Below are 15,383 nucleotides of genomic sequence, written 5' to 3'. Positions count from 1 at the left end.
TATTTATTTTTATGATTATCTACTTTAAAATTTTTTAGAATCATGTTCTTCACGCTCCACACCTAGACCTCGAACACCATCTCCTACAACAAGGCCGAACATAACATTCCAGACATATGAGTGTCCAGAAGCTTATGCTAAGTGGTACTGCTTGAATGGTGCCACGTGTTTCTCTGTAAGAATAGAAGAAGCAATCCAGTATAGTTGCGAGTATGTTATAAATTTTTTGTAAAGTTTGTGTATTTTAGATTTTGTATGTAATCTTATATACTTGTTAACTTTGTTTCTTTATAAGAACACACACATATTTAAGTATGTGTAGTATCTGTTTCAATGTGATTTCAAAGTGAATGTTTTGAGACTTTTAATTTTGTTAATATTATCAAAAACCTAACTTTTCATTTAACTGAAAATTTGTCCACCTTTAGTTCCCTGGTACACTTGAAAAATTACTGAAAGTTTGCGTTATACTATAAAGGGGAGGTGTTAAAATTAATTAATAATTACATTATTATACTAATTCCAGTAATATAAATTTAATTTTAATTAATGCATAATAAAACAAATTAATATAATGACTAATAAAACAGTTTAGATCGAGAGAATAAATACCAATTATGTCACTTAAAACAGTGTTATAATTTAATTAAGACATATGCTTTGCTCCATTGCTGAATTCCAGCTGGTCCAGGATACCTGAGAACACTTTCCAATCTCATTTAAGCAACTTTAATAAAAGTTGTAATGTTAAGCAAGGCACTGTTTTGAAAGCACAGTGTTTATATTTGTTTACATCAGTAACTACTTTTCTGTTTTTATGCTTTTACCATTCATAATTGTAAATTTCCTTATATTCACATTTACAAGGAAAATGTAACTCTTTTCAGAGTTTAAAGTTTTAGATAAACTTTTGTGTTATTCATTATAGACATCATCCACATCTGAATTTGCATGAATATTTTTAAAATGATATATATATATATATTTTTTTTTTTCTATAAATTTACTGGTCATTCATTTAAATCATTCACAATTAAGATCTCTAGCAAATAAACCAGTACTTTTTTTTTAATGAAAACTACAAATGCAAAAGGTCTAACATATAGTACTTAGTACTGTGCAAGGGTTGAAATCTGAGAAAACAGTAGATACTTCAAGGTTTAGATAATGGATTTTAAGGTGGAATGCAGAATAAACTATTATATTCCCACAAGGATAATTTCATTGACCGGTCAGAAGATTTAAAATAGTAATACAACCAAAGAAAAATTACTCAGATAATCTTGTTTCACATTCCTGTAATGTGTATGAGAGAGAGAGAGAGAGAGAGAGAGAGAGAGCGCTCCCCTGGCCACCAAATTCCCAGACATCAAACACTTGTGTAATGTAGCATTTGTCAGTTCATGTCGATGCTTTGCTCCATTGCTGAATTCCAGCTGGTCCAGGATACCTGAGAACACTTTCCAATCTCATGAAATTGATGCCATGTAGGTTGGTTGCAAGTGGTTACCATGGCAAACATTGACCCAACACCAGGGGCTCGCATCTGGCGAGTATGAGCTTGGCACACCCAGGGTCCTGAGCTGGATATTATCATTCTTCTCTTTCTTGGTGATTCCCTTCTACTTTTCTCTCTCTCTCTCTCTCTCTCTCAGGGTAATTCAGAATTTTTTTTTTTTTTTGTTGGCTGGTGCAGCATAAGCCTCAGACTTCCTTACACCATATGGCTAATAATAATAATGTTTTGGCTTATGAGTGTATAAGAACAAGTCTGGAAGAAATTATGGCAGATGCTAGAAATGGATTTTATTTCACTCACACGTGCTTCCAGGAACTTATTAGGACTTAAGAAACTTAATATCAAACCCATTCTACAATGAACAACTGAGATTTATATGAATTTTATAATAATTGTGGCACATTTCCTTACAAATTCAATTATTTAATTAATTATTTTATTAAATAATTTAATATAAATTTAAATTTATAGATATTTATAAATTTAAATAATTTCAATTTATTAAGTATTTGCATACTAATTATATACCATACAAATATTTTCTTATATGGAAATTAATGAATTACTTCTCTTTTCAGGTGCGCAGACGGCTACGTTGGAGACAGGTGCCAGTTTAAAGATTTGGCTGGTTCTTACTTACGTAAGCTCCCCTCCTTTGATAAAGATTTTAAATAATGTTAATTTTATAAGAAACATTATATCTGTGTTGAAGTTTTATGCATTTCCTGATAAAAAAGTAACCCCCCCCCCAAAAAAAATATGTATATATATTTTATTTAAAAAAAAATTCCTTCTAAATAGAAAGGGAGGAATATATACAAGTGCAGTGCCAAATACAAAGGGAAATATCCACAACTGATTTGAAGGGTCATGACTATCTCACATCACTCAGAAACCCTGAGAAATAAAATATAATGCTGATCAGGTATCAGGAAATGTTTTCCCCTGCAATAATCGAAATGCTATATCCCTTGAGGCGCCTCCGTAGCCAGGTGGGAAGGAGCAGCAGTGCGTAGCACATGCTTCTTGATTAGACCGGGGTTCGAGCCCGTCACCACCAAATACGGAGGATGACGGAAAGGTCAGGGAATGACCACCGCATATCCTGGAGCAATATGGCCTTAGTTGCTAATGCTCCTAAAAACCCAAAATAACATAACTATATCCCTTGGTTGTTTCAGGTGCCACTACCTTGTGGTTCCTGATAAAATGGAGACCTAGCGTATGAAATCCTTCTTTATTTTATCATATTGGCTGATGCTTAGTAAAAACACAGAGCTACAAGGCTCAATAACTTCTACATTATTACAGTATATTTAAAAGAGGAAGAGATTACCTCAATCTTTTGCATAGAATGCTTCCAGTCAGTGCTCTCCAAATGTAACGAATAAAATAACTTAATGATTTCTTTCACTCAAAGAAATATGACTAATACAACGCGCAATGGAATCGAAAGCCGAGAGCCCCATACGATCCCGAAACACATCAAACCAACTCAGAAAGATCATGAGTGTGAGAAGACATTGTGTCAGAATAAATCATTAAAATCGGAAAACCGCTTACGAGAATAAATAATTAAAATCTCAATTAAAAATTATTATCATGATTAAAAATTTGGATGAGCACACAAATTAAGCAAAATTCACAGCTTTTCCCTTTCTTAAGCAGACAACGCTTTTCGACTGATCGCCGTGTTCTCAGGATGGAAATATCGCCTCACACAAATTAGGCGTGTCCCATCTCAATTTGGAAGTATCCCATCAGCATTGAGCAAGCTCAATGCTGATGGGATACTTCCAAGTGAGAAGGGTACCAACTGGTGCAATACCACCACTTTGCTTTTTGGAGGCTTGAAGTGGTGGAACCCACGATGTTTAGTCTCCAGAGCAGGAAAGCTCCAGTGCCCCCTCCCCACCTCTTCCATTATGCAGTATGACTGCATAATGGAAGAGGTGGGGAGGATCTTTTGAAGTTATGATGGACATCTTGGCAAGATCTAGTCTTCCTTACATTTCGAGGATACAGCTCTAACACGGTGTTTGCAGGCCAGCTGCTAGATAGTCCACCGGACCAAAACTATTGGTAACTCTCTAGGAGGCTTTCAGATCAGCTAGTGTATAATCTTACTGCCTCTGCTTTGCCAGACAGTGACTAGAGGGAGTCTGAGTAGTGTGTATGGGGGGGGGACATTGTCAAGGCTACATTATGTCAAGGAGCTGGGTACATCCTTGCCATGTGTATACCATATCCAACAGTGGTGTAGCCAGGGTATGGTGGCGCTTCTGTAGCCAGGTGAGCAGGAGCAGCAGTGTGTAGCACACGCTTCTTGATTAGACTGGGGTTCGAGCCCATGACCACCAAATACGGAGGATGCGGAAAGGTCAGGGAATGACCACCACACATCTCTGGAGCAATATGACCTTAGTTGCTAATTCTCCTAAAAACCAAATAACAAACAACCAGGTATGGTCAGCAGGTACATTGTACCCCTGATGCTGAAATCTGGTATTGTGGTGGTGCTTTTTAGCATTAGGCAGTTGGTGCCTTTTTTTATGAATGTATCTGCTGACAAAAAATCCTGGCTATGCCACAGCATGCCCCCCACCTTTTCTTACTATAAATACATCACGAATTGTAAAACGAATAGAACAAACTTATTTGCAAAAAGATCTAAACCTCCCGAACACTTCCTCATTTATTTCAAAATATATGTGGTCTCAGTTCCAATCTCAATGATGTCCATTTCTGTTTATAGTCTGCCAAACCCCCATATGCTCTTTCTGACAGAATCCCAATTATCAGCTTATTCAACCACTGCCCATCTCAGTTCAAATTATTTTCTGTATGATTCCTTTTGCTTCAGAGGTGGTACTTGTGCATATGTCCGCTGTGATATTCCCTGTTGGAGACTAACTAATTTGGAATCTCCTCTTTTCGAGTGTCTTTGGTTTAAGATCTCTCTACCACATTCTGTCAAATTCATCTGTTGCCTCTCCCAACTCCACTAATCACCTGCAACTCTTTGAAACTTTACTTTATCCAGTCCAACTTTTGTAACAGTGAGGTAATTTTCTTTGGTGATATTAATGCTCACAACTCCAGCTGGCTTCTGTTATCTAGTAACATGGACCCAGCTGGTCAAGATGCTGAGGCTTTTGCAATTACGAATGACCTTGCACAGATTGTTCATTTACCTACCAGAATATCAGACAATACTAACCATTCAGCTGACAAGCTTGATCTTTTTTTCACAAACAACTCTTCTAAGTACATGGTCGAGGTGAGTCGATCTTTAAGCACCACTAAAACTCAGTCCTGTCTTATATTTCACAAAAAGGATTTTTCTGCTTCTGTGCTTTTCTTCGATGGCATTTTGATATACTAAGTACTCTGATTTCTAGGCAAGATCATATATCTCTATTAGGGAATGCCCTGACTATAAATTTCTCTTGGCATAAGCACATTACCAATATTGCTTCTTCTGCATCTAAAAATCTGGGTTTTCTCATTTGCTTTGGGTGTTAACAAACAGCTGTTCACTCTCTACAAATCGCAAATTGTCCTACCATGAAATATTGTTCCCACATTGGGGACGGTTCCCCCAAAACCTCTCTCAGGCTTCTAGATTCCATTCAAAAGAGGGCAGTTAGGTTAATTAACGACTCATCTCTAACAGAATATCTCCACTCTCTACCTCATAGATGTTCTATTTCTGCTGCATGCCTTTTCTGTAGATACTTCCTTGGGCACTGTTCTTCTGAATTATCTTCCATAATTCCTGCTCTCTCTTTCCGAACCACTGCGAACACATGCCCCAACCAATAATATCCTTTTACTCATCAACTTAAAATTCACAGAATCACCTTTTCTTCTTCCTCGTTTATTCATTCAACTTCTGTTCTCTGTAACATCCTCCCTTCATGCGTACTTCCTGAAAATTACAGTCTACAGAAATTCAAGTCTAATGTGAACATTATCTTCTTTCATCATCTCAACCTTCAATCCATGCACAATACTAAGTACTATAGGTTCTAATAAATCTTGTGCTTGGGGTTCTCATAAAAATAATAATAATAAATAAAAAAAATATATATATATATTTGGATCTAGGCAGTGATAGCATCTGACAAGCAAAACCTATTGCTGTAGCAGTAATTTCCACATGTTGGGTATAAACAAATATAATTTGTTTAATCATAAAATGTTAGTTTATTTGCATAAATTATGTAAGCTGTTAAATGTTTGATATACATTCATGAAAAAATAAACCAAAAATATACATTTTGGGATCCAGTAATCAGCTTAACCATTTTCTTTGTGAAGTGAAAATATTTAAATTAGCACGAAGTAGACATATCTTTCACATTATCAGTTGCATGTCCAGAGCATAATGGTAAACTGATATTAAGTTATATTTAAAAATAGAGTCATATATTTCATGAGCAAGTATTAGCAAATGAGCCAGTCCTGGTGAAATTAGCATTAGCATTAGTAGAGCCATTTGATGCAAGAAAGCAAGCTTATGCAACATCAGCCAAAAAAAAATAATAAAATAAAATAAAATAAAATATAAATAAAAAAAAAATAAATAACCACTTCCACTTCACCCTTCTGTTCGTTCGAAATACCTGTCCAGCTGAGCCTTAAACTTATTTAGGCTATCAACTTCCACGACAAGGGATGGAAGTCTGCTCCACCAACCAACCACCCGCTGGCTAAAGGCAAATTTCCGCACATCTATCCTACATCTGTCTTTCCTCAATTTGAATTTATGCCCTCTCAGGTGATTATTCTGAGCAAGAGGGAGAATCCCATCAGCATTGAGCATGCTCAAACCATTCAAGACTTTATACACCTCTATCAGATCACCTCGCTGGTGCCTAGTCTCCAGACACTGTAATTTGCAAAACTTAAGCCTTTCTTTGTAAGGGCACCCCTTCATTCCATTCACTACTCTTGTTGCCCTTCTCTGTACTCGTTCCAGCAGCTCTACATCTTTCTTGAAATGAGGCCTCCAGGCTTGTATACAGTACTCTAGGTGTGGTCTGACCATTGCCTTATACAAGGGAATAATCACCTCCTTATCCCTGCTAGAAAAATTCCTATATATCATTGATAATACACCATGAGCTACTCTTGCAGCCCGTCTGCACTGCTCAGAGAACTTCATATCTGCCTGCACAACCACCCCCAGGTCCTTTTCATTCTCTACCACTGTCAGTGTAGTACCACAGAGTTGATACGTTGCTCTGGGGTTGCTGTTTCCCATATGTAGTACTTTACATTTGTCAATGTTAAACTTCATTTGCCACCTCTCAGCCCATCTGCTCAACCTTTCCAGATCCTGTTGCAGCAGCATAGTGTCAGTAGTGTCGTTGACAACCCTGCCAACCTTCGTATCGTCTGCAAACTTGGACATTAAGCTGGATATACCATCATCAATATCATTTATAAATACAGAAAACAATAATGGACCCAATACTGAACCCTGAGGGACTCTACTAATAACATTAGTCCACGATGAGCAGTGTCCATTGATTACCACTCTCTGTCTTCTCCCCCTCAACACCCCTTTATCCATAGCAGCAATTTGCCTCCAATGCCACACTGCTCCAATTTGTGCAGCAGTCTTCCATGTGCAACAGTATCAAAAGCCTTTCTAAGATCCAAGTATATAATATCAAAGTTATTCCCTGCATCCAGTTCTTTTGTGACTGCATCATAGTATCCAATCAAATTGGTCAGGCAAGACTTCCCCCTTAACAAAACCATGCTGTGTCCGAGCTATAACTGAAGTCTTGTCTAGATGATCCTGCAGTGCTTCCTTAACCAGTGCCTCCATTAATTTTCCAGGAACAGAAGTTAAACTCACAGGTCTATAATTACTTGTGTCAGCCTTTGATCCTCCTTTGTGAATTGGGGTCACATTTGCACATCTCCAGTCCATGGGTACCTCCCCTGAGTGCAAGGAAGCTCTCATAATTATGGCTAAGGGTTTGCTTACTTCCTTTAATATAACTGGATAGATCCCATCCACACCAGGTGCCTTTCTTGTGTTTATCTTCAACAATTTCTCCTCCACTTTACTCTCAGAGATTACAAGATTCTCTAGCTTACTGCCAGAGTTGAATACACCTCTGGCATTCCCCTCGCTGAATAACTCCTCATGTGTGAATGTCGATGCAAAATATTCATTTAGTTTGTTAGCTGCCTGAGCAGGATCATCAACAGTTGACCCATCGATATCAAGTGGACCAATCTGATTCATCCCCTTCCTTCTAGAGTTTACATAAGTAAAGAACTCTTTGCTGTTTTTCTTTGCATCCCTTGCCAAGGATTTCTCGTAATCTGCCTTCGCCTGCCTAACCTCCTTTGTAACTTGGTTGCATATCAACTTGTATCTATCATAGGCTTCTGTGTCACGTGTTAATTTGTATGTATCCCATGCATGTTTCTTCTCTGCCATATGCCTCATCAGTTCATCTGACATCCATTTAGGCCTAAACCTTGAACAATATTTCTTAGTTGGTATGTAAAGCCTAGTAGCTTCCAAGATAAGTTCTTTGAATGCTTCCCATTTTGAATTTGCTGTTGGTAACATCATCAGTTGGTCCCACTGTATAGGATTTAAATACTGTCAGTCCATCGTAGTCGCCTTTACGAAAGCAATAACCCTTCCCTTTACCCCTAATGGTAGTTACCTCTTTGAGTAAATCCCACTTCAGCACACTGTGGTCACTGCCACCTAGTGGTTCATTTATCTGCAGATTCTTAATGCATGAAGAATCACTGCTGATAATCAAATCAAGAGTATTACTCCCTCTAGTTGCCTCCCGAACATGCTGATGTAGAAAACAAATCCACAAAAGCCCTGCTAGTGTGTGAGTGACCAGCCCCCAAAGTCCAGTCAATATCTGGGAAATTAAAATCTCCCATTATAAGACTCTCTGATTTACTGGCCCACTCTATTTCCCTGTACAGTTTCTTATTATACTCATCAGAGTCATTAGGCCTATAGCACACTCCTACTCTCAATTTTGATCTCCCAATGCTTATGTCACACAAAACTGACTCAACACTGCACTGTCCAGCGATGTCGACTGGCTTCACTTCCTTGGTTTTTATGTGTTTCTTAACTAATAGCATAACCCCTCCCCCCTTCCTATCCTGTCTATCCTTTCTGTAGACGTTGTACTCCCCAAATTCCAGTTCTGCATCCCTTATATCTGTGTGACACCACGTCTCTGATAATATCTGCTTTTGATGTTTTGAGCAATACCTCAAATTCATCACATTTATTTACTAAACTCCTAGCATTGGTGTACACGCAAGTATACCTGCACCTGTTTCTATTCTTAGCTGATAATAGATGATAATGAAATGTTTCTTTGAAATAATTACAAGGAATAAAGTAATGTTGACTATTTATAGCAATCATTTTTATAAATTGAAATTTATAAATTATTATTATTAAAAGTTAAATATTATTTATTGAAGTCAAGGGTAATTCCTCAATTAAAATTTTCATTCATTTTATTTTCTGTAGCATCCAGTGAAAGGGTAATTGAGAAAGCAAGTATAGCTGGTGGAGTAGTAGTATGCATTCTTATATTGGTCATGATTATACTAGTATACATGCACTGTAGGTAAGTAACTACATACATCTTTTATTTTAGTAGTGCAGTTGTAGTCAAAATAAGGGTTTAAGATTAAAGTTCCTATTTTTGCTCCCCTTCAAATCTAGGGACAAAACTGGCTTCAACATAGAAAGAATTTGGAAAAATAAATATTATACCATTCTGTATTTCCAGGGACAGAATTAAACAACAACAACAATGATGATGATGATTAAATAAATGAAATTATAAATTTTTTGTGGTACAAAAGCAGGGTACTATTTCAATGCAAATATCAAAATAGTTTGAGAAAATAATGCTATTCAGCATTGTTTTTCTGTTTTTACCATCTGAGAATGACTATTTTTGGTGGGGAATCTGCCACACTTAAACTTGCAAACAACCTGAATGCTTATCCACAAAACAATACAATGTAAAGTTCAGGAATTGTAACATTATAGCAAGTTGTAACTTGTCATAACATGTTTGAAGACACATCTAGACATAGTAATGTATGAATCATTCAGTTATGTGCAGTCATCTGAATTGACACTTTGTTTCATTGCATTTTAAAATGACTGATTTTACTGAACAGCAAATTGGCATTCAATTGCAGTTTTTAACCCTGCAGCTGTGACACCTGTGAGGACTATCTTGAAAATAATGAGTTTGCATTAACATGTTTGCTGACACTTATATTTGCAAGTGTTCTTTCTGTGTGCTTTTAGTGTAATGCATATTTTTTCTAGATTTTGATTCTGTATCATTCTTCAGTATTTTTAGAAATCAAGGGTCTTTTTTCATATAAATTATGCATATTTGTGCTTAGGGAATGAACATTGCTGATTGCATGTTCAATAACATGCATTTAGCTTGGCAACCACCTCTTTTATCAACAGTTGATAAAGGAGGCAGTTGGTCAGCAGTCATCCTGATTGTGGTTTGTCCTTTAAACTGCCAGTCTATTTTAATCGATGAATGATAGTTCATCGATTAAAGAGTGTTCTAGAATTATACTCCTTTAAGTGAAATATCTAGTTTTTCGCCAGTACTTCTCATGGAATAACTTTCTTTATGCAGTTATAATAGCATTTTTTTTTTCGACACCCAGTTCCTTATTTCTTGCCATGTTTATCATGAAACACAAAAAACTTACACAAACACTCCTTCTGAATACAAGTGTTTGATTTTATAAGTTTCATCTCTTACTCCTCAATTTATATAATTGCAAAACACTCTAGAGTCATCTCCAATCTTTTATAATATTGAAACAATACTTCCACTTTCTAGAATCTATTCTACCGCATTGAGGAATTTTCTAGAATGTTGTTCCTACCACATTCAGAAGTGTTCTACATCTTTCTGAAATATTCTAGAAATTTCTTAAATATTATTTAAGTTTTTGATTTTTATACATAATCAAATATTTTAGTAAAATTTAGTAAACAAGTTGGTTGTGTTTTAATAAAAACTTTGAAAATTAAGAAAAATGAAATGTGATTTCAAACCTTTTTAGGTGGGAGTGTATGTAGGAATGCTGTATGTACACAATTCGGTGTGGGAATACGCAAGACAAAAGAACACAATTACTTTGAATGTGGTGTGGCATGGCATGTTTTGGGTATATCAAGTTTGGTCCAGTAACCAAATAACATCTGGCCAACAGCTTGCTGATGCAAGAAGCCTTTTTGTTACTCCGCACAAGACTTGTGTGGGGTAATGAAAAGGCTAACAAATAACAATCCAGCACAACAGTGATAATCAGAGGTAGTTCAGAATGCACAAGTCATTGTATCTATTCATGAATTGAGTATTGCAGCCAGTGGCCTAAGTGGGTTCCATTTCTCTCAGAGAGAAAAAAGAAAGAAACGAAGGTACAGTTTGAAAAGAAGGTGCACATCTTGTGTAAAACACAAGATGTGCACAACAAAATCAAACTGGACCATATTCAGTGGAGTAACATTTGGATGCCATACGTTATCTGCAAATTGTTTTTGACGAGGTGTATTTATGGATGTAGTACTTCCAACAAGTGAATAAGTTCTTCCATCAAGACAATGAACCAAAGACAATTTTATAGAACTGATTCTAGGAACATGAGAGTGAATTCAGCCTACTGTGGTGGTTTCCTGAAAAAAAGTCACCAGATCTGAATCCAGTTGAGCACCTAGGGTATGAGGTGGAATGATTTCTCTGGAATAAAGATCTGCAACAATCCACTTTTCAACAGCTGTGGGAGATTCTGATTTCTAAATCAACGAGGACCAAATTCTTATGACACCTCATTGAGTCTATGCCACAAAGGATAAAGGCTAAATTCACTATCAGATAGGTGTACATAATAAAGTTTCCACTGAGCCAAAATTAAGTGAATGCAATAGACAGTATTGTGTTGTATGCAAATAAATTTAATGCATTTATGTTTCAAGAATTGTTCTCATTTGAATGAGCCCTTTATTGTAATTAGTAACTTGGATAATTATATATAACTTAATTGAATTGGCAATTCTCTAATTTTAAGAGCATTATTACTTATTTAGAGGAAAATATACTTGTTTGATAAACATTGCAATGCATTTTGTTCATGCATATCAAATTAGTGTGCATTTTTCTGATTTTCTACTTAATGCAGGCAAAGAAAAAAAAATGAAAAAAGTATAAGGTCCTCTCCAGACACTCTAGATAGGACATTTGAACCTTTTACTAAAAAACCTACAGCAAGGCTTCTAAAACCTGTAAGTATAAGATAGATTCAGTTTTTTGTAGTTTGAATATTTTTCAATTTTTATTGTATTTGTTTGTCTTGAGAAATATTCTTGGCAGTTCACTGCAAATTGTGGCTGAATTTCAACTATGTGATTACTGACGATGAACTGAAGTAGGTGTAACCACCTGAACTGTCTAGAAATTTGAATACAGTATTTCCAACTTATGAATTTTTATTATATTTTAATAATATCAACTGTATACTAAAATTAAATTAAAGTAGTAACACTGTACTCAGCATTTTGAGAAAGTAGAAACTTATTTATTGACTCTATAACATTGAAGAGAGCCTACATCCAAAACTTGCAGTAAATTGAGAGGGTAATTCAGGGGCTGAATTGAACTATTGTTTTACTTATAAAAAAAAAAAAAATGCATACCAGAATCACCTAACTTATTGCTCTTTTTTAAGATATTTTTGTCCTTGTACACTATATTACTCTTGGCAAGTTACTGATTCTGGCAGCATAGAAAGAATTAAACTGACTGCCCAATTCAGGACACAATGCTTGAGTTCATCAACTACCTTAAATTTCTTCCCTCCCACATGCACCATGACACCTTTGACAGTTTCCTAGGCATTTCCTTGAAAATTGCCGCATGCACATCATCGAGAAGTTGATATAAAATGAAACAAAAACAACCCATCTGAATTCTAAAAGATACTTGTGATCTTTCCAACATTCAAGGCTGGGCCTTTAATTTTTGGATGGTCAGAATTCTTTGTGGTACCCCTTCATACTAGACCTCTGATTTTGGAGTGAAGTAGTGTACCTGTGACTTGTCACCATTTGCTGCAGAAATGTGTTTTTCTACAGTTCAGCTTAGATGCTGGGTGGAAACAACAAATTGTACCTTCCAGTTGAAACAAACTGCACATGTGCACAGACTTTTTTATGAACAGTAAGCAGCCATGAATAATTGCCTCTTCTTCCTGCCTAGTAGTGGCCATTTTGAGAGAATACATGTTATCATCTTTATGCTATAAAAACAATAAATCTTTCAAAAACTAGAGTAAGATGACAGATGTTTGTTGGCCTAGTGGAAGATAGAAAAAAAGTAACCTGAAACTTTTAACAAAAATAGCATTTTCCATTGTATGGTACCATGCAAAAACAAATACAGGCAAACCCCATATAACACAGTACTTCTACAACATGGTTTTGCTCTAACACGATAAATTGCAACAATCCTCGCACAACATGGTACAGTAAACCCCCGCTATTTGCGGTATCTGTATTCGCGTATTCGCTGTCGCTGATTTAATATAAAATGAAACCTAAAAAAATGTGAATTTTAAAGCTGTGAACATTTTCCGCCATAAAAAAACATAGGCGTGGCTAAAATTATCTTTCCGGGTCAAAACAGCGCTCAGCAGGTGGGGGAGAGGGGTGACAAAATCGCGAACGTGGATGTTTCTCGCTAATCCTTGTTCAGTATGTGTTATGCGCTTGTCATGGAAGGTTTCGCCGTTTGCTTTTAATTTATATGCTTATAAATTGAATAAATTTATAAATTGATATGCTTACAAAAGTGAAAAATCTACCGTTTTGCAGTGTGTTAGTGAAAACAGACTTTTTCGAGTGTGTGTTAACGGAAGAAAGTGACTTTATTGTGGACAAGTTCTTTCTAACCCGTACAAATTGTAACCCGTTCTAATTTCAATGGAAAGATGGTTTAGTAGTGTCAGCATAGGTATAGATAGCTAGCCCAATTATTTGGTATATGTTTTAGAGGGTTTTTTTTTTTGGTACAGTGATGATATAACCAAATGTGTGTATGCACACACAGATACTTCCAAAAAAGGGCTTTTAATTCAAAAACCCAACACACAGGAGAGCCATTTATAGCAGGATCTGTGTGGCAGCCTCAACCCTCCTAGCATAGTTTCTACCAGCTTCAGGTAGGTATCAGCCATAACTTATCTTCATTCCTCCTGAAGAGCAGCTGCCAGAGCCAGCTTGGAAGACTATTCTTTAGGCTGTGGCCTAAATGTGCAATTTCACCCACAGGTGTGTTTAGTGGGATTAAAGATATGGCTCTAAACCAGCCAGCCAGCCCAATTTTTCAATATTATTGTCCATGATCCAATCTTATATGACCCTCACTGCATGATATGTAGTGTTGTTCCCTATTGCTACAGTTTAAGTAATGAATAATTGTCCAAACCTCATCTCTTTATTATCTCACTAAATATGGTCAAGATGAAATGCTCTGACAAGAAATGCTCTCCAGGCACTTTCCACGATCTAAACACATCCATCAGAATAAAACATTGTATATCAAGATTTGTCACTCCATAGCAACTTCTGCTGCTCTTCTAGAATGTTAGATACAACATTCCAAACATAATTTTGCATTATTGACCATGATATTAGCTATTGCCGTTGATGTACTGGTGGATGTTCCCATGGCCTCCTGGACACGTGAGATACAAACTACCAGAGGTTCATAGAACATGTTCTGTGATCTTGTGAGGCTGTTCAAACCATTTTTTGTTTTCTTTAAATAAAATCTTCCATAATGGATTTTGGGAAGTTAGAGAAGTTGCAGGTGGATGCCACATCGGTTTGCTGATGTGGTTGAGCTTGGCTGCCTGCCAAAACAGTAACATTACTGGCATCTAATGTTACTGCTATGGCATGGGCAGACCAACAAGATTTATATTGGTGGGCCCAAGCTGAAATGCATGTGTGATGGACTTGTCACAGTATGCAATATTTGTCGAAGAGTGTCCAGATACTTTTGGTTATATATGGATGGTTGATTCAGCCTTTTGATAATGATTTTGACAGTCCTTTAAAACTACGAAATTCCGTGCCACCACCACCAGTTGTGTTCTATTTGTTTTCCCTGCTCATGGACTATCGCATGCCATCGCAATTTCCATTGAAGTAAAGCACGCTGCAAAACTGCAAAGTCGATCTTGTCCCATTCATGCTGGCAGACTTTCCACAAACATTCAACAGTTCTGGGGCAGCGGTTTCCGAGAGCTCTTTTCAAAAGTCCAAATGTGCAAAAAATCCATGGGTGCAGCATCAGGTGATTTAACAGGTATACATTCAAACGGGATCGAATGAATACCTGTTGCCACTTCCATTCTTTGCAAAAAAGCATGGGTGGAATGTGATGTGTGGCTGGACTCCCTATCCTGGTGCACCCAGACCTTTTCAGCGACAGAACAGTACAACCTTCAAACGATGGCTGTAGAACTTCAGTCTGGTAATACGCTGAGTTGACTTTCACATTTTTAGCGACTCTAGCAACTCAAATTTGCCATTACAACAAAAACCATCTACAACCATAAACCTCGGCCAAAACTTTCCTTGCACTGCCGTGCCCATGTTGGAAAGGCCTTGTCACCCTGTGGACGGCAATAAATTGCTCGAATTTTGTTGTAATTAGAGAGGTATACCCACACTTCGTCCAATGTTGCTACGAATTTCCACCTTTCAGCTGCCAGATATTTTTCCTAGAGTTTT

At 36.7% G+C, this 15,383-nt stretch overlaps 1 protein-coding gene across 1 annotated transcript in view; it reads left to right on the top strand.

Moving 5' to 3' along the window:
* Window positions 1-15,383, top strand: part of LOC150081582 (protein spitz-like) — a 104,760-nt gene that overhangs the window by 88,270 nt on the left and 1,107 nt on the right. Inside the window, exons 3-6 of the mRNA XM_090379439.1 lie at window positions 39-210; window positions 2,098-2,159; window positions 9,066-9,165; window positions 11,768-11,870. Coding sequence (XP_090235565.1) covers window positions 39-210; window positions 2,098-2,159; window positions 9,066-9,165; window positions 11,768-11,870 — 437 coding nt within the window. The remainder of the gene's footprint in view (window positions 1-38; window positions 211-2,097; window positions 2,160-9,065; window positions 9,166-11,767; window positions 11,871-15,383) is intronic.

This window comes from Mastigoproctus giganteus, chromosome 8 (assembly GCF_048544385.1).
Source record: "Mastigoproctus giganteus isolate SK-2022 chromosome 8, ASM4854438v1, whole genome shotgun sequence".
Lineage (NCBI taxonomy): Eukaryota > Metazoa > Arthropoda > Arachnida > Uropygi > Thelyphonidae > Mastigoproctus > Mastigoproctus giganteus.
This window is presented reverse-complemented; position numbering and strand designations above follow the sequence as displayed.